The sequence below is a fragment of the Amblyraja radiata genome, chromosome 20 (genome assembly GCF_010909765.2).
Source record: "Amblyraja radiata isolate CabotCenter1 chromosome 20, sAmbRad1.1.pri, whole genome shotgun sequence".
Taxonomy (NCBI): domain Eukaryota; kingdom Metazoa; phylum Chordata; class Chondrichthyes; order Rajiformes; family Rajidae; genus Amblyraja; species Amblyraja radiata.
Window position 1 is genome coordinate 27,756,025 of NC_045975.1, and position 25,757 is coordinate 27,781,781.

The following is a 25,757-nucleotide window of genomic DNA, read 5'->3' on the forward strand; positions in this document are numbered from 1 at the left end:
CCCCAATGACAAGCCAAAACTCAAGTCAGTAATGGTGGCATTGCTTACCCAGAAGGTCGTTCACTGCAGAAACTGACCCAGATGCAGCTGGACGCTGCTGAGATAGTTAATACTCTCAGTGAGTTATTTCGGGCAGGGGATGAGGATGGAGATTCCGACTTGCGTAAAACCTGACTTGCCTAAGTGTTCACGGAACGTAACCTTCACATCAGTTGGGGAGCACTTGTATAGCTCTCTGAAGACAGCATTTCACAGTTCCACAAAATTGTATTTGTTTTCTTCAGACATTTGTAAACCGGTTTAAACCCAGTGCATTTGTTCAATATGAACAACCTTGGTTTACTTCTGACACGAAACAGCTGGTATTTGCTTCCTTGATCTTTAATACTATTTTTACTCTGAGGGTAAGTAAGTACCATCTGCCTTTCTGTAAGCAGGAGGCAGTCTGGGGAGTAGATTGAGTGTGATGCTACTTTGAATATGAGCTGGATAACAAATTGAAGGTGGTCTACTCTCCCTGCTCCCCAATCTCCTCTTGGTTTCTTTCTTAAAACTCCAAATTGCTCCTTATTTGTACACCATTCTCTTCTGCCCAGTGTTTTTTGTAGTTGTATTGAGTACTGCTTCCAGGACACTAATCCTATGGTGTAAGGAAATGGGATGAATCTGATGGGCTGATCATCAATATATTCTCTTCATGAATTCCATGAAGGTAGAAGATCTCCTCTCGAAGAGTATTTTCTTACAATGGAAGCTCGTGGTTATTTCATTCAGAGATGTAAGGAACTACTGCTGCTGGAATCTTGAATAAATCATTAGTGCTGGGATTACTCAACGGGTCAGGCGGCATCTCGGGAGCTGGAAAATAGATGGTGGGACATAGCCTGATAAGTGATAGATGGATACAGGTGAGAGCAGCTAGCTGGATAAAGGCTAGAGATGAGAAGGGAGCAAAAAAGTATCAGATAAGGAGAGAGATGTAAATCCAGAGAAAATTTAAACACTCAATTGTGTTGTAAGCTACCCAAGCAGAGGAGCTTACAACCCAAAAGTAGTTTACTGCTGCATTTCATTCAGTTTCACTTGCTTGTTTTTTGGAATAAACAAACCAAATTAATAAAATAACTGGTATTCATAAACCTTCTTTAAATTGGTAATACTTTATAAAGATGTTGATTTATACCAGCAGTTTTCCTGGAGAATAGAAATGTGGTGTGGAATCCACAATGGTTTGTGGTGGTGATTAGTGCGTAGCTTCTCTGTTCCCGCTCACTTATGTTAACACATCTAATCCATGCTTGCTTTTTCCGCTAAAGGTTTCCCTCTGCTTTGTTCAGAAGGAATCTGCAAGTGTTACTTGGCTGCTGACCCCGGGCATAGGACGATGTCCCACTCCTCAGTTGCAAAGTGTCAGTAAGGATGACGGCGGTGGTTGCCATGAGGAACCTGGGGTGAATTGATGGGTTGTTATTGAGAAATCATACACCTTAAAATTGGAAAGATATGGTTTAATAATCTTAGACCAAGTTGGCAAAGGGATTTTCTTGTTGCTCCAGTGACTGATAGAAACATAGCCAAAAGTGTTTGTTATTCTTGATTTAATGGGTCAGAGGGCACTTGTGGGAAATGTTCTGTATCCCACGACCCCTCATAGTTCTATATATAACCAATGTTTTCCGTTAGTAATTTTGTAGAAACTCTTGTGAGTCCTCTGTGAAGCACACACACTGTTCAATTGCCTTTGGTGATAATTTGATTACGTTTATTTAATAACACAGTGACCTGTTGATCAGTTTCATCCGGGGGGAAATAAAGAGACAGTGATTGGTCTGCAACTTCAGAAGCAGGATATTAAACTGTCCTAGAGTTTCCCAGTGTTACATTTTTGCATTTATTTTATTCATTGTTCTTTATCTTTCTACATCATCGTCTATATCTCTCGTTTCCCTATCCCTAACCAGTCTGAAGAAGGGTCTCGACCCGAAACGCTATTATTCCTTCTCTCCAGAGATGATGCCTGGCCCGCTGAGTTACTCCAGCTTTTAGTCTGTCCTGGAGTTCTGACCCAAGCTGTCAGGAGAGGTGAGCCTGTCGCCCAAGTATTTGCTAAATGGTGTCTGAGTTGGATGTCTAAAGAATTCTGAAACTTAAACTGAACACCAAAACAGAATTTTTTTTCCTTTTAGTTTCTGTAAATTTACAACATAAGGACTAGAAGTGGACTAATGAAAAGGCAATGTCGTTCATTAAGCTGAAGGTTGATGCTGTGGTTTAAATCTGCTTTCCTGTTGGATTCTTGTATCCTCAATTTGCTACAGAGTTTAAACTTGAGTGAGCCTCAGCCTTCAATATATTTACCAATTTAGCACCCCTCTTTGGGATTGTTGAATTCCAATGATTTATAATGGTGTCAATTTGTGTCAGACTCACGGATCTATTGTTCCCTGTTTTCTTTCTCCCTCCATTCTTGAATAGCAGTTGTTAATTCTTACTTTCCCACCTGCTAAGATTATTACAAGCTTTAAGATATTTTGGAAGATTGTCACTAGGCCATTCCTTTTCCTTGCCTTCAGCTCCGCTATATAGTTTGTCATTATTTAGAGGCTTGGATTTTCGGTAGCTTAATCGCCCTGCTAGTTTCCCTGTTGTGATATTAATCTAAGCATCTCACTTTAGTTAGTTCTTGAATTTCTATTCTATCTGCTGCAGATAAAAATTATTTTGTTTAATGACTAATTGCAGGCATTCACCACTGATTATCTTGGAGAATATTCAGAACTGATGAATCATGAACACACCTCTCCATTCCATAATTTGAAATGTGGACTGTGTTGAAATTGTGATTCGGCAGTTCTAGCCCAGAAGCAATGTCAGGGCCTCCCTGGATCTTGCCCAGGAAGGAGCAGCATAGCCTCCTGGCTCTCAGGTGGGGACAGTGTCTGAGCCTCCAGCTCTTGCCTGGGACAAAGCGCATGCCTTACCATCTGATTTCTCTCAACTCGATAATGGAAACCCACAGACTCCGTGGACTAAAAAATGCTGGAGAAACTCAGCGGGTGCAGCAGCATCTATGGAGCGAAGGAAATAGGCAACGTTTCGGGCCGAAACCCTTCTTCAGACCGTGGACTCGTTCTCATTCTCTCCATTGTACAGTCCTCTTACTGAAGCAATGAAAAGAACAGTAGTATTGGTTTATTATGCTCTCCAGTCATATAATACTATACATGAGTACAATCAAGCTATACACATGTACAGCAGGGAGTACATAGAAAAAAATACCAGTGTGCAGAATATAGTGTTGTAACCATTGAGGGAAAAGTGCAAGGTTTGCAATGAGGTAGGTTGGTAGATCTGGACTACACCCTAGATCATTGGAGGACTGCTCTGTTGGCAGTGGGAAAGAGGCTTTTCCTGAATCTGGTGGTATGTGCTTTCAAGCTCAAGAGGGGGAAAAGAAGGAATGACTGGGGTGAAGATCATCCTTGACTATGTGGGCTACTTCCCCGAGGCAGTGTGAAGTGTAGATGGACTCATGGGGTGTGGGGTGAGTGGGAGTGGTTGGCAGGTCTGTGTGAAGGACTGGGCTACATCCACAACTCGCTGCAATTTCATGTTGTGTTGATCGGACCTGCTGCCAAATCAATCCGTAATGGATCCTGATAGAATCCTGTGGTGCATCTGTAGAAGGCGGTGAGAGTCAATGGAGACATGTTTAACTTTCTTAGTCTTCTGAACTAGTAGAGGTGTTAGTGTGCCTTCTTGGCCGTACCTTCACTGTGATTGGTCCGGGACAAATTATTGGTGATATTTATGCCTAGAAACTTGAACCTCTCCACCATCTCCAGTTCGACATCATTGAATCAATTTTGGGCGTGTACACCACCTCGGTTCCTGAAGAAAGACTGAAGGATTCATCGTGGTTTGGACAAATTACTTTAGTGATGTTTGTGCGGTTTTATTTTAAGTTTAGTTTAGTTACAACATGGAAACTGGCCCATTAGCCCACCGAGCCCACACTGACCAACGATCACCCGTACACTATCCTAGGGATGAGGGGCAATTCACAGAAGCCAATTAACCTACAAACCTGTGAATCTTTGGATTGTGGGAGGAAACTGGAGCACCCAGAGAAAACCCTCACAGGAGGAACTCCACACAGACAGCACCCATAGTCTGGATCGAACCCAGGTCTCTGGCGCCGTAAGGAAGCAACTTTACTGTTGCTCCTCCGTACCATTTTCTAACAACTTGTTTTATGCAGTAAATTATTACAATTTCTTCCTTTTTGGTACCATACCCACCACCGTCTTAAATTGGCCTTACCCTATCTCTACTTGGTTCTCAACATACCTCGGCTTGTGTGTCTCTGTCACTTTAATCTTCATTGACATTGATGCTGTGCATCATCCTCACAACTCATGACTGACTGGACAGCTGCTAATCATGGTGAGATCTGCAGAATCGCACAATCTCCAAAGCAAGGATATTTTTCTGTTGGCATGGAGACCAAAAAGACGAGTATCTGGATGGGGGGTTTCATCAAAACCTCATATAATTGCAGAAGGAACCAGCTATTTCCTTGTTCTTGTTGGTCCCTGGTGAACGGAGAGACACACACTCATTTCAGACAAATGGAATTGTTGACATTTTCCGAGATGGTTATTTATTTTGGGAATCCTTTTCAGATGTTGCTTTCAGATACAAGGGGATTTATATTGTTTTGTTTTGTCTCGATTGCCTTGGTTACTTCCCATAATTTTGCATTTTGCTGCTGCTTTAAATGTTCAAAGTGAGGTTGACTGGCTGAGCTGCCGTCTTCTCCATCTCGCCGGGTTTGTCTCTGCTCTCGTTGGTCTTCTTCTTTTCCACCACCCTGGTGGGTGTAAATGCTTACAGCGTGATATAGATCAACTACTGAAAAGGGGGGAGAAATGGCAGATAGAGTTTAATTCGAGAAAGCGACATAGCTGGTAGAGCTGCTGCCTCATAGCACCAGCAGCTCGAGTGCTGGCTGTGAAGGGTTTGCACGTTTTCCCTGTGACCACATGGGTCTCCTCCCATATCCCACAGATGCGGGTTTGTTAACTAATTGGCCTCTACGAAATTGCCCCTAGTGCGTAGTGAGTGGATGATGAAATGGAATAACATAAAACTAGTGTAAATGATGACCAATGGTAGGTAGCTCAGTGGGCTGAAAGGCCTGTTTCCATGTTGTATCTCTAAATTAAAGTGTGAGGTATTGTACTTTGGAAGGTCGAATGTAAGAGGAAATCTATACATTACTAAAACTCTCATCTTAATAATAATAATAATAAATTTTATTTTTGGGCGCCTTTCAGACATCTCAAGGACACCTTACAGAGATTAACAGGAATAATAAAACATATAATCAGAGTGTGTGTGTGTCTGTCTGTCTGTAATTGTGATCCCGGAACTATGTCAAAATGGTACACGTTAGCGCTAACATGTTTGCACCACCTTACAATTGTCATGTGGTGGTTTGTGTCAAGTTTCGTTCCGATTGATGTTATATTTTACAAGTTATTGACATTTTTGACAAAAAAATAAAACCGCGTCCCCACTTACCCTGGCCCTTCCGTCTTTTCTTGATTGGCGTCACAAAGGACACCCCACGGGTCCTCAGCGTCGCCGTTGCACACTTTCAGACCGCCATCTTGTTTTCCCCTCACCTCATGGACCGGCGACTTCGTTCTGGGGTTGCGTCTGCGGCTGGCTCCGGGGGCGGGGAGGGGACATGCGGAGGATCGGGGCCTGGACCCTGGGGATGTGTCTATGGCTCGGCTACTTGGCACTGGGGCTGCGTCTGTGGTCGGCGGCGGTCGGTTCTGGGCGTGGGGAGAGGGCACATCGAGGATCCGGGGCCTCGACGCTGAGGCTGGCTCTGAGGGCGACGGCTGCTGCTGCTGCTGCTCTGGGCCCTCGCGGTGGACTGCGGGGGCGGTGAGAGTCCACGCCGAGGATCCGAGGCCTGTGCATCGAGCCTGGCTCTGAGGTGCTGCTCCGGGCACGCAAAGAGGGAGAGGAACGGCACCCTCGAGATCCTGGGGAGGTGAGGAGGGAGTATGGGGGGATTGAGGGAGGGGAGGGGGTAGGGAGGGAGAGGGTGGAAAGTAGGGGAGGTGTGGATGGAGAGTGGGGGAGGAGGGGGAATACAGGGAGAGGAGGGGGGAGTGGGGGAGGTAGGGAGTGGGGAATAGAGGGAGAAGAGGGGTGGGGGAGGTGAGGGATAGTGGGGTGGGGATAGGGGGAGATGAGGAGTGGGGGGAGGTGGGGGTTAGAGGGATAGGAGAGGGGTAGGGAGGGGAGAGGAGTTATTGAGGGAGGGAGGGAGTGACTGAGGTAGGGGAAAGGAGAGGGAGGGAGAGGTGAGGGAGAGATTGGGGGAGGGGAGAAGGAGAGGGGAAAGAAGAGGAAGGGGTGGGAGTACTGGGAGATGAGGGGAAATGAGCCGCGCCTGCGCAGTTGGGTGCTATGGGTGAGTGGTGGAATATTGCGTTGGGGAAACGGGTTGCGTTGGGGGAACGGGTGAGTGGTGGAATCTTGCGATGGGAACAAGTTGCGTTGGGGGACCAGGCCTTCCGTGGGGGCTATGGGTGAGTGGTTGAATATTGCGTTGGGGGAACTGGTTGCGTTGGGGGACCAGGCCTCCCGTGTGACAGGGACCCAACGGGTCCCACTTGGTCTAGTATACAATAAATACAAGTCCCTTAGCATCATTAATTTACAGAGGTGAACATGGGGACCAAATCCACAACTCCTTGAAAGTGACAACACAATAGAATTAAGTAGTAAAAAAGACATATGGTATGTGTGGGAAGGAACTGCAGATGTGGTAGACACAAAGGATAGACACAAAAAGCTGGAGTAACTCAGCAGGACAGGCAGCATCTCTAGAGAAGGCATATGGTATGCTAGCCTTCATTATTCAGGGCATTTAGTAAAAGATTCAAAGTCATGATGCAGCTTTATAGGACTTTGGTCAGGCCACATTTGGAGTATTGCGTGCAATTTGGGTTGCCCCAATACAGAAAGGATGTGAGGATTTTGGAAAGGGTGCACAAAAGGTTTAGCAGAATGATGCTTGATTTAGTGGGTTTAAGTTACAATGAGAGATTGATCAGCCCTGGATTATTTTCTTTTGAACGCTGGAGGTTGAGGAGAGACTTGATTGATAAATATGAAGTTATGAGAAGCATAGGATAGAAAGTCAGACCATTTCCCCAGAGGGTGGGGAATATCGAATACTAGAGGCCATACTTTAAGGTGACAGGGACAAAGTTTAAAGGAGATGTGTGGGGCAAGTTTTTTTTTTTACACAGAGGGTGGTGGTGAGTGCCTGGAATGTGCTGCCTGGGATGGTAGTGGAGGCAGATACGATAGTGACATTTAAGAGACCTTTGGATAGACACATGTACATGCAGGGAGTGGAGGGATATGGATCATGTGCAGGCAGATAAGAGTTGGTCTTGGACATTGTGGGCCGAAGGACCTGTTCATGTGGTGTATTGTTCTATGTTCTATATCCTTCTGTGAACAAGGAGACCAGAAATGTTCACAGTCTAGCAGCTGTGATCGCTAATGGGCCCTGATCATTTGCAACAAGGCTTGCTTATGCTGTTTTTCCTCCCCCCCCCCCCCCTTGCAGTAAAAAGCAGCATTTCATTTGCAGCAGCCTTTATATTCTGTGTTTGCATTCGAACTTTGCATTTCTGATGTGAGAACACCCAGATCTTTCTGAGCACGAGCATCCAATAGTGTGTCACTATTTAAATAATGCTCTCCTTTCCTATTCTTCCTCATTATGCACCATGTGTCTTTTGAAAGTAACCAGATTCATTGGAAAATACAATGTAATGTCTGAAAAACATGAAGACAGTGTGTCAGATGTATTAATAAGCACAACATCTAATCGTCCGAAAATCTCCTGAGCCCGACACCATTAAAGTCCTGAGCATTACCATGTACCATGTATTTGCCCTATTGCCCAACTTGTCGATATCCCTCCACACAACCTGAAGGATAAGAGAGACGTAAATTAGGGTGAGAGAGGGAGAAGGGAACGTGATGTGAAGAGACGGTTGGAGGTTTGTGTGGCTAAACTAGTGGCAGGGAGCTAGCATCACGTCATAAATATGCAAGTGGAAGTGAAGGGAAAATGAGTAATCGGGCAATAATTTCCTCTGAGTTGATTTTGTTGAATCTGGTACCTTGGTGCACTCTTGCTAGTTAATGCCGTGGAAACTTTGCAGAAGTAAATTTTATTTAAACATTGCTGATACTTAAACAACATAATTTATAAACCATTCTTTTATGTTCTTTTGATTTATCTCAATTTTAAACAAAACTCAGTTTTATTTGGTGATATTAATACTTGACCAAGGTAAATGCAATGACAGTTTCAAACAGTGGACAGATGGCATGTGCTTCAATATCAGGTTATCCACGTCTGTGCTGAATTAGACTTGGCAACCTCTGCTTCCGAGATTGCTCTGCAATCCAGCTCCACCGAAGGCCTGTGTTCTTCGATTCCCTCTGCTTCTCTCATGACACTCAACACAAAGTGCTAGAGTAACTCGGTGGGTCAGGCAGCATATTTTAGTTTTGTTTACAGATACAGCATGGAAACAGGCCCTTCGGCCCACCAGGTCCACACAGACCATGTACACTAGGACTAGGACTACACACTAGGGACAATTTACAATAATTGCCTGAACCAATTAACCTACAAACCTGTACATCTTTGGAATGTGGGAGGAAACCGGAACACCCGGGGAAAACCCACGTGGTCACGGGGCGAACATACAAACTCTGTACAGACAGCACCTGTAGTCAGGATCAAACCCGGGTGTCTGGCGTTGTAAGGCAGCAATTCCACTGCTGTGCCACGTCTCTGGAGGGCATGGGTAAGTAACGTTTCGGGCTGGAACCCTTCTTCAGTCCACCATCTGCAGATCATTGAGTCTCCATTCCTGCTGTCCTTGGCCTGTTCCTAAAGCCCTCGTGTAGTGATTTGTAATAAAAGTGAAGCCCCCAGCACTGCACTCTCTGGCAACTTCTCAAAAGTGTTTTATTTTAATATTGAGCCTCTGGCCTTTCTCAGGGTATATAACAAACATACTGTAAGTTTTGTTTTCAGCTTCTGCTCTAAAAGCATTCAGGTCTACTTTCAGGGCTAGGAAATATAAATGTGATATCTGGCCACTTTCAGGGGTCCTTGTGCGAAACAGCATTATATTAAATAAAACTGCTATTAAGTGTTGTTAAACTGCCTTTTAAACTACTGCAGATCCCAGAACAACCCGTTTTGTATGATAAAATTAAACGGGTCCCAATGCTCTCTGAGCCACAGCTGATCTGGCCCCTGCTCTGATGATTTGATGCATATCATTCTAGTTCTTTTGATTGATTGAAAGATACAGCAAGGAAACAAACCCTTTGGCCCATGGAGTGCACACTGACCATCGATCGACCGTTCACACTGGTTTAATGTTATCCTACTTTCTCATCTCTCCCTGCACTCTCGGGGCAATTTACAGAGGCCAATTAACCTACAAACCCACATGTTCTCGGGATGTGGGAGGAAACTGGAGCATCTGAAGGAAACCCATGTCGTCACAGGGAGAACGTGCAAATTCCACACAGACAGCAGCTGAGGTCAGGATTGAACCCAGGTCTCTGGCGTATGAGGCAGCAGCTCTACTAGCTGCGGCACCCTGCCACAGGTAGTCAATTGATATCTGTCTGTTCTAGTTCCAGTCAATTCTCAACAATACACACAAATCTGCAAAAACGTGATGTGCTTACTTGCTTTGTGCCTTTACAGCTGTCATATTTTCTGCACCCTCTTCTGCACTTTCGTTCTTTAATTATTTACATGAATATTAAGATAATGAACTTTGCCATGAAGGCAGTGCAGTAACGTAGCTGGTAGAGCTGCTGCCTCACAATGCCAGAGACCCAAGTGCAATCCTGACCTCAAGTGCTGTCTTTTCAGAGTTTGCACATTCTTCCTGCGATCGCGTGGGTTTCCTCAAGGTGGTCCAGTTTCCTCCCACATGCCAAAGACGTACAGGTTTGTAGGCTAGCTGGCCTGTGCAAATTACTCCTAGCATGTAGGGCGTAGAGAAGAAAGTGGGATAACATTGAACTAGTGTGAACAGGTGGTCGGCATGGACTCAGTGGGCCGAAGGGCTTGTTTCCATGCTATATCTTTAAACTTTCTGTCTAAAATCCCACTTTTTTATTCTCCAAGTTGCTGCAAACAACATCTTTGGAAATGCAGCAGTGATGTATTAAATCATCGACATTGTGTTTTGTTACGTCCGATTTAAGAATCCATGATGACGGCTATGGGAGATTTTCAAGTCATTGATTTTGAATGTTTGACCCTGAATTCCAACTAGATTACAAACTGCCTGGGGTTGCACTAGGAACTTTAGGCTTTGGTTTGTTTATTGCACTATATTGTTTTTTGTTCATTTAACAACTATTTGTATGTTTATTATATTATCATTGAGTACTTTGTGTACATACCTGTTTTCAAGGTTTTAAGGTCAGTTTATTGTCTCATGTACCAGTTAACGTACAGTAAAATTTGAGTTGCCATACAGCCATACTAAGTGAAAAGCAAGGAACACTAAAACATACTTTTAACATACTAAAAATAACAAAAAGAAGAAATGACAGACAGACTGTTGGTGCGGTAGCCATTGTTCAGTTTTATTAAATATGACAATCAAAAACACTCTTGACTCTCTCTTGACTTGACCAAGCAGGAAGAGATGGCCAAGCAGACAGCAAAAGGCCCCACTCTGATTCCTTCTGTTCTCCGGCTCTACATCCATGTTCTGACCCCGGTTCACTTCCACAACCTTGCGTGTTTCCTCCAACCATCTGCCCATCGAAAACCACCTTGCCTATGTCCACCTATTGTCTGCCACCTGCTATGTTTCTATGTTGTGCACTCACTGGTACCTCTCGCTTCCTGACAGGCCTGCATTGACGAAAACCTGAGCATGGTTACCTTTCTGCTGGAGCATGGTGTCAATGTCAATCAGCCTGACAATGAGGGCTGGACAGCACTCCACGCGACGGCCTCCTGTGGCTTCATGGAGATCACACAGTGAGTATGGAACCGACTGATCCTCAATGGCACCTGAGCAGTTTTCTCAGTGAACATAAACATATAGTCTTTAGACTTCAGAGATACAGCGCCGAAACAGGCCCTTAAACCCACTGAGTCCAATCACCCCATACACTAGGTATATCCTACACACTAGGGACAATTTACAATTATTTTACCAAACCCAATTAGCCTCCCATCCTGCACGTCTTTGGAGTGTGGGAGGAAGCCGGGTCACCCGGACAAAACTCACGCTGTCACAGAGAGAACGTACAGACAGCACCTGTAGTTAGGATCAAACCCGGGTCTCTGGTGCAGTGAGGCACCAACTCTACCACTGCGCCACCTTGCCGCCCTAGTCAGTCTGCATCGCCAGTTTTAAACCTTGGCTCATTCATTCCAAACGCGAAAAAGAGCAACAACCGCTTTAGGATTCTGAAATAAACAATTGCAGAGAAAGCCAAACCAACATTCAGTTATGTCAGGTGTGAAGTGAGGCAGAATTACCTCAAGGTTCCAGCCACCCAGCTTTGATTCTGACCTTGCTGCTGGCTTGTAAGGAGTTTGCACTTTTCCTCTGCATGTGGATTTATCCAAGATGCTTCTTTTCCTCCCACTCTGCAAAGTTGAGTGTTGAAAGAATCAGTAGGGAGCTGTCAAGAGAATAAAGTTTCAGTCCTACAATGAAAAATAAGATGGGGAAGGTAACCGATGGTAATGCCTAACTGAGCGCTGGCAGGAGTGAGATGGGGTGAATGGCCTGCCGTGTTGTAATAAAATACATTATTGGAGTAACTCAGTGGGTCAGGCAGCATCTCTGGAGCACATGAACAGGCGATGTTTTGGGTCACAACCTTTCTTCAGACTGAATGTTGTAGAAGGGAGAGAAAGCTGGAATGTGAGTAAGTACTGAATACCTTAGCTTGAAAGGGATTCAGGACTTTGAGGGAGATTATTTATTTTCTAGGATTGTCTGGCAGCAAACCCACAATATAAAGGTCCGAGCTTTCACAGTGTTTGATACTTTTCCAGCACCTTAGTATTAGCAATGCACAATGGCATGACAATTCTTGTTTTAGTTATGGAAGGAACACTCGAGAAATTCCATTGAAAAACACAATCTGTCATTGGGAAACAGATCTTTTATTTATGCCTAGTAATGTCTCCCTCACGGTCACAGCGCAGGAACTACTTTAGAATTAAAATAGTTGTTAGGTTTTGAACATTGAACATTCTGGTGAGTTTCCAGTGGTGTTTGTAAAATGGTGGATGTTGGCTGTACAACTTTCAGTGGGGTTTTAATGCATTTTGGAAGAGTGCAAATATATTCACAAAGAGCATATTCAATTCCATGTTTAAGTTCTATTTTTAAAGGCAATGGGTAGGGCAAATTTTATTTTACACAGAGGGTGGGTGCCTGAAATGCGCTGCCGAGGGTGTTAGTGATGTCAGCTACGATAGTGACTTTTGAGATACTTTTAGATAGGTGCATGAATATGCAGAGAATGGATGGATATGGATCATTTGCAGGCAGAGGGAATGAGTTCAACTTGGCTTTGTGTTCAGCACAAACAGTGTGGGCCGAAGGGCCTGTTCCAGAGCTGTACTGTTCTATACTCTAAGTTTAATTTACACAGTTTTTCATACTTCATAATCAATGCTTTTCAATCTAAAGGAGAACACAAATGACTAACTTTTGGGTAATCAAACTATAATCTGCATGGTGATTATTCTTCCTGCAGAAGCCCTGGCTGTATCCCCCACAACTCTCCTAGTTTGGTGCTTTTTCTTTGTGCCAGGCCCACCCTGAGGTTCATAAAAACACTATCTGCCTCCACCCCACAATTACATTTTGTCTGTGCCTTTTACCCCCGCCCATTACAATTATGCTCAGGCTGATACTTCCTCAAAGTTCTGACTGCACGTTGGCAGTCTTTATCCTCACCAATCCAATCGTAAACTAATCCCTTGGAGTGGACTAAGTCTCGTGTCCTAGTTTTTGGCTGGTACAGTGGTGCATCAGTTGCTGCCTTACTGCACCAGATACCCGGGTTCGATCCTGACTACTGGTGTTGCCTGCGCGGAATTTGTACGTTCTCCCTGTGACCACGTGTGTTTTCCCAACTGCTTCGATTTCCTCCCACACTTCAAATACTTGCAGGTTTGTAGGTTAATTGGCTTTGGTTTAAATTGTCCCTAGTTGGATACTGCTAGTGTACAGGATGATCACTGGTCAGTGCGGACTCGGTGGGCCAAAGGGCCTGTTTCCACGCTGTATCTCTAAAGTCTGAAGTGTTTGTTACAGTCCTTGACTGATGGTGGCTGAATGCGGAGCGAGTTCAGAGTGAAGCAGGAAGTTGGGTCAGACTGGTCCAGGACAGCTTTGGCTGGGCAGGTGGTCCAGCCCGCCAACAGACTGACCATTTCAGACACTGTGTGCTGTGTATCACTGGGCTTATTGCCCAGCAGACAACATTAATAAGAATGCTTGGCTTGATGGCCCATCGCAGGAGCACAAGTATGTGTAGAACCGAGTGAGATCATTGTTGTTCATCTGGTGGTTTTTACAAGTGAGATTCTCCTCCTCCGCACACTAATAGATCAAGGGGCATAAATTAATGGTGAGGAGTTCAGAATTCACAGATATGTAAAGAAAGGAAGTGGGAGAAGATCATTTGGTGCACCTTTGGAAAGTCTTATTTAGCTGCAGCTACTTAATTTCTGATCTTATGAAAAACCAGCCACCCCAGGAATCAATCTGGTGAACCTTTACTCTGTTCCCTCTGTCACAATCATGTTCTTTCACAAGTGTGACGTGATGCATTTTGAGAAGACAAATAGCGGGAGGGCATACACACAAAGGATGCGGCTCTCAGGAATGTAGACTAAGGTCCAAGTCCATTGCTACCTTGAACGTGGCAGCACGGTTTGGGAGGGTGGTGTAGAATGCATACGGCATATTTGTCTTAATTGGTCAGGGCATTGAATATCAGATTTGGGACATTTCATTGCAACTTTGCAAGGAAGTGATTTGGCTGCACTTGGTGTATTGTGCAGCTCTGGTCAACACACTATTGGAAGGATGTTGGTGTGCTGGAGAGAATGTAGATGCACAAGGGATGTTGTCTGGATTAGAGGACTTCAGTTATGGGGAGAGATCGGATAGAAGTAAAGAAAGCCGAGATAAACTTTACAGAAATATATAAGATTATGAGATGCATAGCAGGGGTAGATGGTCAAAAGTTTCTCCCCATGGTAGGAGTTTATAAAACAAGAATATTGTTTTTAAGGTGAGAGGTAGGAGTTTTAAAGGGATTCTGAGCGGAATGTTTTTACACAGAGTGTGAGTGATATCTAGAACAAACTGCCAGAGGAAGTGGTGGCATTAGATACAAATCCTATGTATAGGAGGTATTTATAGTTAAACCGAGTCTTTATTTATTAGTTATTGGTCTAAATTCGCTGATAACTCCAACGAACAAGATGTTTACATGTAGCCATGCATAAGGATTCTGACAGACATTAGCACATGTTCAAGCCCTGAGGAAACCCACTTGGGGTTCAGTTAAGACAGGTGCTGTGGAATGTATAGAGTTGAGGCATGGCGATAGCTGATACCCCGTCGACTCTGAATATATCTACCCATTTCATGAATAGGTACCTAATCAAACAGCGAGCAAGCGTTGCAGCTGTGAACAGTGAGGGCGAGTTGCCAAGTGACATTGCCCAGGGTGAAGCTATGGAGAAGATGCTGAAGGAGGTAATTAAAAAGCAAGGTAAGAACTCCATGTAAATGGGTATCACATTGGTGGGAAGATACTGCTTCACAATTAAAGATCTAAAAAGCTCCATCAAATTGTAGGGTAATTCCAGCCCTGTGGATAAAGATTGATTACAGCATGTTTTGGTGTAAAAGAACAGTTTTGAATCTGGCAACAATAGTGACCCTTTAGATAGATACAAAAAGCTGGAGTAACTCAGTGGGTCAGACAGCATCTCTGGAGAAAAAGGGATGGGTGACTTTTCGGGTCAGGACCCTTCTTCAGACTGAAAGTAGAGGGGGGCAGGAAGAAGTGGTAAGGTCAGAACAAATCAGGGCCAGCAACAGATGACCAAATAAGGGTGGAGCCCATAATGGTCCATGGGAAGAAGAGGTGATAACAATGGGTTACAAGGATGCAAACAGTGGAATTAGTGCCATAACTAGATGACTATGGAATTTACCATTTCCCGCTCTTTTAAAATGGTCCTTGAATCCTGTATCCTTAACCACCTGCCTCTGTCTCATGTGGTTTTGATTTTTTTTTAAATAGATGTTTTATTTATAATAATGCTCCACTGAAGCACTTTGATATTTGTGATTTAATGATGCTCTATAGGAGTGGTTCTTGAAGTAAAACTGACCCCAGCCACAATAAAGTGACAGATACTTCAAAAAACTATTACATTTGTCCAAATGTAGGCACAAGGAACTGCAGATGCTGGTTTATAGAAAAGGACACAAAGTGCTGAAGTAAATCAGGGTAGGCAGCATCTCTGGAAAACATCGATAGGTGATGTTTCAGATCGGGACCTTTCTTCAGATTGATTAAGACAAATCTGTCCATTTGATTCTCTTAATGCCATTTCTTTCTTACAGTCAGTTTGCAGCTTCTCAAAGCCTGGGCATGGGACACAGTTGCCAGGAGATTCACGTGCCATTGCTTGTGGGTCATTGCTTTTGTGTTAAAAGATGTGTGTGAGGGAGGGAGGGGGAGGAAGAGAGGGAGAGAGGCACACAGACGGACGCCTGTGTGATTGGGGAAGAGACTGGGCGAGCAGTCCAGCACTGGATCTGCAGTTATAGGATGTCTTTGGGGCCATCGGAGGCAAGAGGTTATAGACATAGAAACATAGAAAATAGGTGCAGGAGTAGGCCATTCGGCCCTTCGAGCCTGCACCTCCATTCAATATGATCATGGCTGATCATCCAACTCAGTATCCCGTACCTGCCTTCTCTCCATACCCCCTGATCCCTTTAGCCACAAGGGCCACATCTAACTTCCTCTTAAATTTTTTTTGCCGTTATTTTTTGTTTTGTTTCATTCCGCTTACATGTTTTGTATTCTGTTTACTAAATTTTGTAAGGTGTCCTTGAGAGTCTTGAAAGGCGCCCATAAATAAAATTTATTATTATTATTAAATATAGCCAATGAACTGGCCTCAACTACCTTCTGTGGCAGAGAGTTCCAGAGATTCGCCATTCTCTGTGTGAAAAATGTTTTTCTCATCTTGGTCCTAAAGGATTTCCCTTCGATCCTTAAGCTGTGACCCCTTGTCCTGGACTTCCCCAACATCGGGAACAATCTTCCTGCATCTAGCCTGTCCAACCCCTTAAGAATCTTGTAGGTTTCTATAAGATCCCCCCTCAATCTCCTAAATTCTAGCGAGTTATTGAATGTTTGTTTTTAAAATATGGAGGGGCAATAAGACCCAGGGATTTTGATGGATGCTTTACATTGTGCATGTCTCACATTTCATATGACACAATCTCCCAGGAGATCTCCACAGTTGTTATAGTGGTCCCAAAAGAGTGATGACGTCATCTCTTGTATCCCTGACAATGAAATTGTGTTAAGAGTCACATGGCCGATTCCTGACAGGAAGTGCAGTGTTATGTTTTCCAGGTGACGCAGAGCGACTTAGAAATGGTCGCTATTGTATTCCACTCCTGGAAAAAATAATGATTTTCACATGCATAATGCTGAAAAAAGGGTCAGAATCATGAATATCCAGGCAAATATCCAATTCTGCAAAGACATTGTAGGATAAGCATTGAAGGAGCATGAATTTCCTTACAGTGAATCAGTGCTGTTTAATTAATACGTTGTAGCGGCACTTGCTGGTGCCCGCAGGTAGTCGAACCCTGCGGTCGGGTGCCTTGGACATGTGACACTGGGAGGGATTGCGTTTCGCGCGCTTTCTGGGTGATGCCCCTTCAGTCGCTGGATCCACCGTTGCGGCTGGATCTGTTTTGTTGGTTGTGTGAGACCCATCGTTAAACTTAATTTAAACGATCGACCCTCGTCTCTATCCGCCAAAACGTTTCTTTAACTGTTTGCAATTTTTGATTAGTTTTTGAAAATTATTTGAAGGGAACTTTGAAGGCAGAATAGAAATGCTTTTTTAGGCAATGTTTAATTTAGTTTTTTTTCTGTTTTATACAATGGTGACAGTGGAATATTGTGTGAGAGAGGAAAATAGGATGCTGCTTTTCGCAACATTTGTTTATATTTTATAAACTTGAGCGTTGCTGAAAGGCTGTACATTTCCAGGTTTAATGAGGTCATTTTTCAAGATGCAAGTTTAATTTCAGACCAGAAAGACATATCAGCCTCCTGACCCCTGGCACCTGAAATGGAGAGGTAATGCTTAGAAATCTAAAGTTTTGATGATTGACACCAGAGGCGCACCTCATGATTGATGGGCTTTTATTATCTTGAGTTGCCATTGAGTCCAGTCCATGCCATTCAGCCTGGTTCAGACGAGGGAAATTGACTAATCGTGCACATGTTACAGCTTATGCATCAACTGCTGTTGCATGGGGCAAGGTAGTATTTGCAGGCACAATGAGATAGTGCTGGGGCTTGTGTTGTTTTTGGTGACAATTATCCTGCATCTCACTTGCAGGGGTCGATGTGGAGGTGGCCAGGAAGGAGGAGGAGCAGCGGATGGTCCAGGATGCCAGGCAGTGGCTTAATCGAGGAAAATCGGAAGATATTCGGCACCCAAAAACTGGAGCAAGTGCCCTTCATGTTGCTGCAGCCAAAGGTTACTTGGAGGTCATGAAGTAAGTGAACAATTATTGTGGTTTCGGTGAAAAGAGTTGAGAGAGTCTCTTATTTTAGCTAAAAGACGTTATCCTGGGTTACTCTTTATTAAAATATTAAAGGCAAATTTGTGTTGAGGAATGTTTAAAAAAATATATTGATGTTGAGCTGATTATGATTTGTCTACAGGGAGCTTGCTGCTTCCTGCTGTGGGAATGAGCTTTATTGGCCCTCAGAGTGAGAACAATGAGAAGCTGGTGATACGAGGAGAGGTTTTGAGACAGGAAAGTTGTTCAATAGAAACACGCCAAGCAATCTAGAAGAGAGCATTTGTTGGAATTTAGAAGGATGGGAGGGGATCTTATAGAAACATATAAAATTCTTGGATTGGACAGGCCAGATGCAGGAAAAATGCTCCTGATGTTGGGGGAGTCCAGAACCAGTGGTCACAGTTTAAGAATAAGGGGAGGTCATTTAGGACTGAGGTGAGGAAAAAAAAATTCACCCGGAGAGTTGTGAATCTGTGGAATTCTCTGCCACAGAAGGCAGCGGAGGCCAATTCACTGGATGTGTTCAAGAGAGATTTAGCTCTTAGGGCTAAGGGAATCAAGGGATATGGGGGAAAAGCCGGAACGGGGTACTGATTTTGGATGATCAGCCATGATCATATTGTATGGCGGTGCTGGCTTGAAGGCCGAAAGGCCTACTCCTGCACCTATTTTCTATGTTACTATAAAGATTGATGAAAGAATGAGCTAAATATCCATGAACACACATTTTTGATGTTCTCATCGTTAAATCATATTATCTATTCGTTATCACTGCCATTTTCAGATACTTGATGAATACAAATTAGTTGACACATTTCTTACATTTCAGCAGTTACTATATTTAAAATATTTTGCTGAGTGCGAATTGCTTTGAGTATTTGAGAAACAAGACACAAATGCAGTTGTTATTATTATTATTCGGTTTCACATAGTGTAACAGAACGCAACTCCTGCTTGTGATCCTTTGCAGTTTATGGATAGCAAGTTTTGAACTGCTCGATCTAATGTGTTTCACTTAGCACCATAGTACAGGTCCAACACTGATTTTCCGGTAACTGGTGGCCTGGCACCTCCTTTATTCCAGACAAAATGATGAGAGCACACTTGAAATTCCCCCTGGAAATTTCCCCCAAAATATGGTGGGTGAGCCGGCCGATGTCAACCTCATTGTGACTTCCGCGCCGATCAGCCGATTGAATTTTCCTCCTGTGGCCGGGCTCTGGAACTCCTGCCTGGCCCGAGCTGGCAGATCCATTCCCATAGCCGACATCTGAGGCCTCCTTTGCTGGCCAATATCTCGGCTCCTCGACTGCCTAGGCGGACTGTTCTGGTGCTGTTGTTCTCCTCTCTGATGCCTGACCTCCGTTGGTCTGACAAAATGGATAAGCCGGAATGGCTCTGCAACCGAGGATGCTTGGTAATCAGTGGTGGACCTTGTAGTGCCAGGCAATGTAATGCAGTGTATCCTATATGTGAAGGTGGAATTTCATTTCCAAAAATGGTCCAGTTGTTTCTTCCATCAATATTATTGTGGGCAGATGCATTTGAAATGAGTTGACTGGTGAAGCTGAGGGTTCTGGCATTATTTTTCAGAGCTACTCCTGATGCACCTTTCAGATGGACATGCTGCGCCACTTTCAATGCATCTTTTAAAATCTTCAAATGCAGTAGCAGGGTGCAGGGTTCCCTAAAAATGTTTTAAATAAATAATTGCAATAAATCCTATCTTGTTCCACTTTCTGCAGCCTCTACATGTCTTGGCAGCACTATAAAATTACATGTTCTTGTTCAAATATACTAATTCAAATGTTATTAATTCAAAGAAAATTTGGTCCATTGCACTGAAAGTACTTGCTGCGATATCTTTTAATGTAAGAAATCTTGTGTTGCAGGTTATTAATCCAGGCTGGCTTTGATGTGAACAGTCGAGACAATGATGGTTGGACTCCATTTCATGCAGCTTCTCACTGGGGCAAAGAAGAAGTCTGCAGATTGTTGGTGGAGAACTTGTGTAACATGCAGGCTGTCAATAAAGTGGTGAGTCCTACCTGCATTAAGTGATTGGTTAAGAGCCCCCACACTTATCCAGCTAAGTTCTCCAGGACTGTGGACTCCAGGGGCTAAGTTATCTTCTTTCAAAGCTAGAATGCATTGATGCACAACTGGGATGGTACCAAGATGTAAACCACAATGCTCTTGGGTTATATTCAAGTGTATACCGAGTCCAACTGCTATGGGTTTCCTGGACTCGAGGATGAAAAAATCATTCTCATTCCTGATCATCATCTATTTACTCTTGATTTGGAATGGATTTTGTGCATGGCTATTCAAATCATTTCTAATTCCAGGACTAGTTACTTCACTCTGCAAGGACTGTATTGACTGTATAAGATTACTATTAATCCAGTTCTATGACTTAACTAAAACAAAATGTCACTGCCATTGTAAAGCTAAAATTACATGTTATTATGTTATATCTCATCTTATCATTAACAAATACATAGAGCCTCAATTTTCTGTTATGTGTTACCAGGCCAGAGGTTGTGAGAGATATATCCTTTCGTATCTCTGTATCCTCCACTTCCTAGTTTAAAGTATTTTGTACTGTAAATGGCCAGAAATACGGATTGACAATGGAGAACATGGATAGGCGAAGTTTTAGGTTGGATCCCTTCTCCTGATCGATTATAGTAGGGGGTTGGGGGGGGAAGCTGGATGAGAGGGGACTTGGGGGGGAGAGGTGGATACAGGTGAGAGGGGTTTTGATTGGTAGATGGTTGGGCAAAGGCCAAAGTTGAAAAAAGAAAAGGGAGTGAGATAAGGTCACGTTGACAATGGTGGCGTGAGGGGAGTGGAGCACCTGCGACCAACAATATCTCATTATCTCTGAGGTTCAATGATGGTGAAAGGAACAGAGGAACAAAGGGAAGGGCGCAGAAGTAGAAAACAATCAGGCACAGAAAGAGAAATTAAATAGAAAGATTGGCTATGAAACAGGAATGAAAAGTAAGAAATGTAATAGTGGAACAGTGACTCAGCGGGTCAGGCAACATCTCTGGAGAATGTGGATAGGTGACGTTTCGAGTCTGAAGATGGGCCCCGACCCAAAACATCACCTATCCATGTTCTCCAGAGATGCTGCCTGACCCACTGAGTCTTTTTTGTAAACCAGCATTTGCAGTTCCTTGTTCCTTCAACATCTTAATCCTCTGAATTTCAATTCAATTCAATTCAATTCAACTTTAATGTCATTGCACAAATACAAGTATGGGTACAACGAAATGCAGTTTAGCGTCAGTCCGTAGTAATAGTGCAATATAGAAATAAAAATACAGAATAAGCAAACAATGTGGACGGAGAAACTGGAGAAATCTATCGGCGGGACTCCGAGTTCATCAATGTGATAGTGTTGTTGTAGAAGCTGTTCCTCATCCTACTAGTACGAGACCTGAGGCTCCTGTACCGCCTCCCTGATGGGAGGAGGGCAAACAGTCCATGGTTTGGGTGGGAGGGGTCTTTGATGATCTTCCCGGCCCGTCTCAGACACCGTTTTCGGTGGATGGCATCCATGGCAGGGAGCGGGGCACCGATGATGTACTGAGCGGTTTTCACCACCCGTTGTAGTGCCTTCCTGTCTGCTACGGTGCAACTGCTGTAGCATACCGTGAAGCAGGTGGTCAGGATGCTTTCGATGGTACAGCGGTAAAAGTTGGTCAGGATCTGGGGGGACAGGTGAGCTTTCTTGAGCGTCCTCAGGAAGTAAAGGCGCTGCTGCGCCTTTTTGATCAGCTTGGAGGTGTTGCGGGACCAGGACAGATCCTCCGAGATGTGTACCCTGAGGAATTTGTAGTTGGAGACGCGCTCCACCTCAGTCCCGTTTATATGGATGGGGGTATGTCTGCCCCCTCTGATTTGATTTGCACATGAATGGTGCATTATCAATATAAGATTTGTAGGTTAAGTTTTGTGTTTTATTATTAGAACGGTACTCTGCTACATTTAATCATGTACATTACATGTATTCTGGTACATAAACACAGCAGTTTGCATATACATCAAAAATAAATATTTTGGTTAAATGCCGAGCAGAGTTATAGAGCTGAATATTGATGTCAATTGGTAGCAAGGTTTGAGAGGTTTCTCAGGAAATTTTTTAGGAGGGAAGTGATCAGTAAAAAATCTTTCCCATGTGAGAAGATTAAAATAGGTAGCTAAATTTTGGCCAATAGACATCTTTGAAATGGAGCAAAGTACCAGGTGCTGGAGAAGGTCAGCTGGTCAAGCAGCTTCTGTGGAAGGAATGGACAGACAGTATTATTGTTTTGGGTCAGGACTCTAGCACTTTGTTTTGCTCAAGATTCCAGCAACTGAAGTGTCTTGTGTCTCCATCTTTAAATGGGACTGAGGTATTTAATTGCTGCGAGGGAAAATAAATATATTACTGTGTCTTGGCCTCCCGCTAGTTCTATGCATCAGCGCAGTAGGTAGGAGAATGGGGTTGAGAAGGAAAAATAGATCAGCCATGATCAAATGGTGGAGCTGACTCAATGGGCCGAATGGCCTAATTCTGCTTCTGTGTCTTATGAACTTAGTATACCAGCACACTTTTTAAAAAGACATTGTGATGAATGACAAAACATCTGAAAATCTGAGTGTCTATCTGGTTCCTAATAGGAGCTGTCAGTGTGAAAAAAACAGACTTGGGATATTTGTAAAATACACACTGCTTCTTAAAGTAATAAATCAACAGGTAATGGTTGGTGGCAGAGAGGAAAAGGAAACCAACTATACACGAGATATTGGAATGATATTGTTAGACTCAAAGCTATTTTCTGATTCCTTACCTTGAATATGCTGTATTCTATTTCCTAATGCTAAACTGTACTATAGACCCCATTTTGCACTGTTCTGGTATATTGTATGATATACCATGACTAGTAAGTTTTTTCAATCTCTGCGGCCTAAGCAAGATTAATCAGATATTTATTGCATATTTTTTTTTGGAACTTGCAGTATGAAGTGACGACGTTACTGATAAATTGTTGATGCTTTAACTCATTGTACTTTCAGAGATTGTGCTCTGTGCTGTTGGTTTGTAAGCACTCTCATTCCATGTTTTTCTGCATTGCTGAATTTGCACAGCACTGTTCTGTATTGCTGTCATTGCTCTGTATCGCTCATAGTGAACTCTTGTATAAAATTGATCTACTTTCCAGCATTTGATCTACTCTCCAGCATTTGATTTTTTTCCGTATGCCTCTTTACTTGTTATGTTACTTTGTATTGTACTTTTTATCTGTAAAGCTATTGCATGATATTGCACTATATTTCATTGTATTCTTTTCAACACTTTTCAAGGACATTTTTTTATTCAAATATAGAGCAAAGCATTTACTAAGGGGCACACATTGTGAGTATGTTGTTCTATATTATTAAATTTACTGGATTTCCATAGTTATTTTACCTAATGCAATGTTATTTCATGCTCCCTACATTAATTGTTGTTGCTCTGTATTCTTTACCTTATTTTATACTGCCTTGCTCCTTATTCTACTTTTTTCCATCTATTTGTATCACATTTGTACTTTGCACAGCATTGACCTCTTTTGCATTGTATTATACTATGTTAGAAAATTCAAATTAAAATATGCAAAAATTGATCCTCAATTCATGCATATGATTTTACACTGATTTATCTCCTAGATTTATGTTTCATGATGAACTTGAATAGTGGTTTCTACTTCATGATTTTAAATGGTGCAAAATCTCACATCACTCACTGGTTAGAGTTGCTTGACTTCCCTGTACTTTGTGGAAATGCGGTATGTTTCTCTTGGGTGAACGAGTTGTAGGGAAACAATAATGCTACACTGTGGGGTATCATGATCCATTCGTGTTTCTGTCATAATAGGTAATATGTAAGATAGGTAGAGTGGTTACTGCATGTGATGCCATTTTCACTGTGGCTAATTTATAGTATATGCTTAAGAAGGAACTGCAGATGCTGGAAAATCGAAGGTAGACAAAAATGTTGGAGAAACTCGGCGGGTGAGGCAGCATCTATGGAGCGAAGGAACTAAACTTGACCCGAAATGTTGCCTATTTCCTTCGCTCCATAGATGGTGCCTCACCCGCTGAGTTTCTCCAGCATTTTTGTCTACCTATAGTATATGCTTGTCCTTTTGTGCATTGGTGCAGTTATAAGTGATGCTTTCACAAATTCATCCGATGACACAACAATGACAAAAGTGCTCTATCAGGAGGCAGGACACACCTGACAATAAGAGGTAAGGTGGTTGATTAGAGGAACGAAGTAGCCAAACTAGAAACCCTGAGCCCAGGGACTCCTGACCACAGAACTAACTACATTTCCAAGACTGGAGCACTAGAAGTTTGATCTTCTGCTATATGAGGAAGACTTTCCCACTGATGAACCATGATTACGGTTGTTTAAAAGAAAAACACCTGAAAGCCTCAGTTCAGGTGTTCAGATATTTATTGAGTGGATGCGTGATCGATGGTGAAATTTTCCCCCTAAATTGGTCGGAATTTTGCAACAGCACGGGTGTTAATTGTTTGGTCATGTTCTATTGCCAGCTTACATCTTTACTTTGTTTAAGAAGGAACTGCAGATGCTGGAAAATCGAAGGTACACAAAAATGCTGGAGAAACTCAGCGGGTGCAGCAGAATCTATGGAGCGAAGGAAATAGGCAACGTTTCGGGACGAAACGTTGCCTATTTCCTTCGCTCCATAGATGCTGCTGCACCCGCTGAGTTTCTCCAGCATTTTTGTGTACTCACAACTTTACTTACCCGTTTCTGGAATGAGTGTTAAGTGCAGCAAATTAATTTCTTGCCATCAGGAACATTAATCAATGACGGATTTTTCCTGAATCATAGGGTCAAACCGCATTCGATGTTGCAGATGAAAGGCTCTTGGATTTGCTGGAGGAGCTACAGACGAAACAGACTGTTGTAAGTAAAAGCAGAAATTTACAGGCAACTTTTGTTGACCTGCCTGCACACTTAATCACACTTAATGGGATGTAATGTTAAAATTGTACAAGGCATTGGTGAGACCAATTCTGGAGTATGGTGTACAATTTTGGTCGCCTAATTATAGGAAGGATATCAACAAAATAGAGTCTTTATTCTTTGGAGGCAGAAGGTTAAGGGGGGACTTGATAGAGGTCTTTAAAATGATGAGAGGGATAGACAGAGTTGACGTGGATAAGCTTTTCCCACTGAGAGTAGGGAAGATTCAAACATGAGGACATGACTTGAGAATTAAGGGACAGAAGTTTAGGGGTAACATGAGGGGGAACTTCTTTACTCAGAGAGTGGTAGCTGTGTGGAATGAGCTTCCAGTGAAGGTGGTGGAGGCAGGTTCGATTTTATCATTTAAAAATAAATTGGATAGTTATATGGACGGGAAAGGAATGGAGGGTTATGGTCTGAGTGCAGGTAGATGGGACTAGGGGAGAATACGTGTTCGGCACGGACTAGAAGGGCCGAGATGGCCTGTTTCCGTGCTGTAATTGTTATATGGTTATATGGTTAATCGCCAGGCCAAACTGATAAAGCTTAGTATGACCAATTTATCGATCTCTTGGTTAGGTTGGTTTGCCAGGGAGTGAGGCTGAGGACTAATGAGGGATTTATGGTACTTTTTTTTGTGATGAATCTCTTCTCAAACCATCACTAGATAATCTCTGATTGACAACAGATATCTGTAAACAAGCAATTTCAAATGC

The 25,757-nt window shown here is 43.2% G+C and overlaps 1 protein-coding gene across 4 annotated transcripts in view; it reads left to right on the forward strand.

Moving 5' to 3' along the window:
• The window catches only part of LOC116984782 (protein phosphatase 1 regulatory subunit 12A-like), a 131,060-nt gene that overhangs the window by 37,544 nt on the left and 67,759 nt on the right, over window positions 1-25,757 (forward strand). For all 4 annotated transcript variants that reach the window (XM_033039152.1, XM_033039155.1, XM_033039153.1 and 1 more), the window contains exons 2-6: window positions 11,013-11,143; window positions 14,801-14,919; window positions 17,813-17,972; window positions 19,895-20,039; window positions 24,904-24,978. In XM_033039152.1, the coding sequence (XP_032895043.1) occupies window positions 11,013-11,143; window positions 14,801-14,919; window positions 17,813-17,972; window positions 19,895-20,039; window positions 24,904-24,978 (630 nt within the window). The remainder of the gene's footprint in view (window positions 1-11,012; window positions 11,144-14,800; window positions 14,920-17,812; window positions 17,973-19,894; window positions 20,040-24,903; window positions 24,979-25,757) is intronic.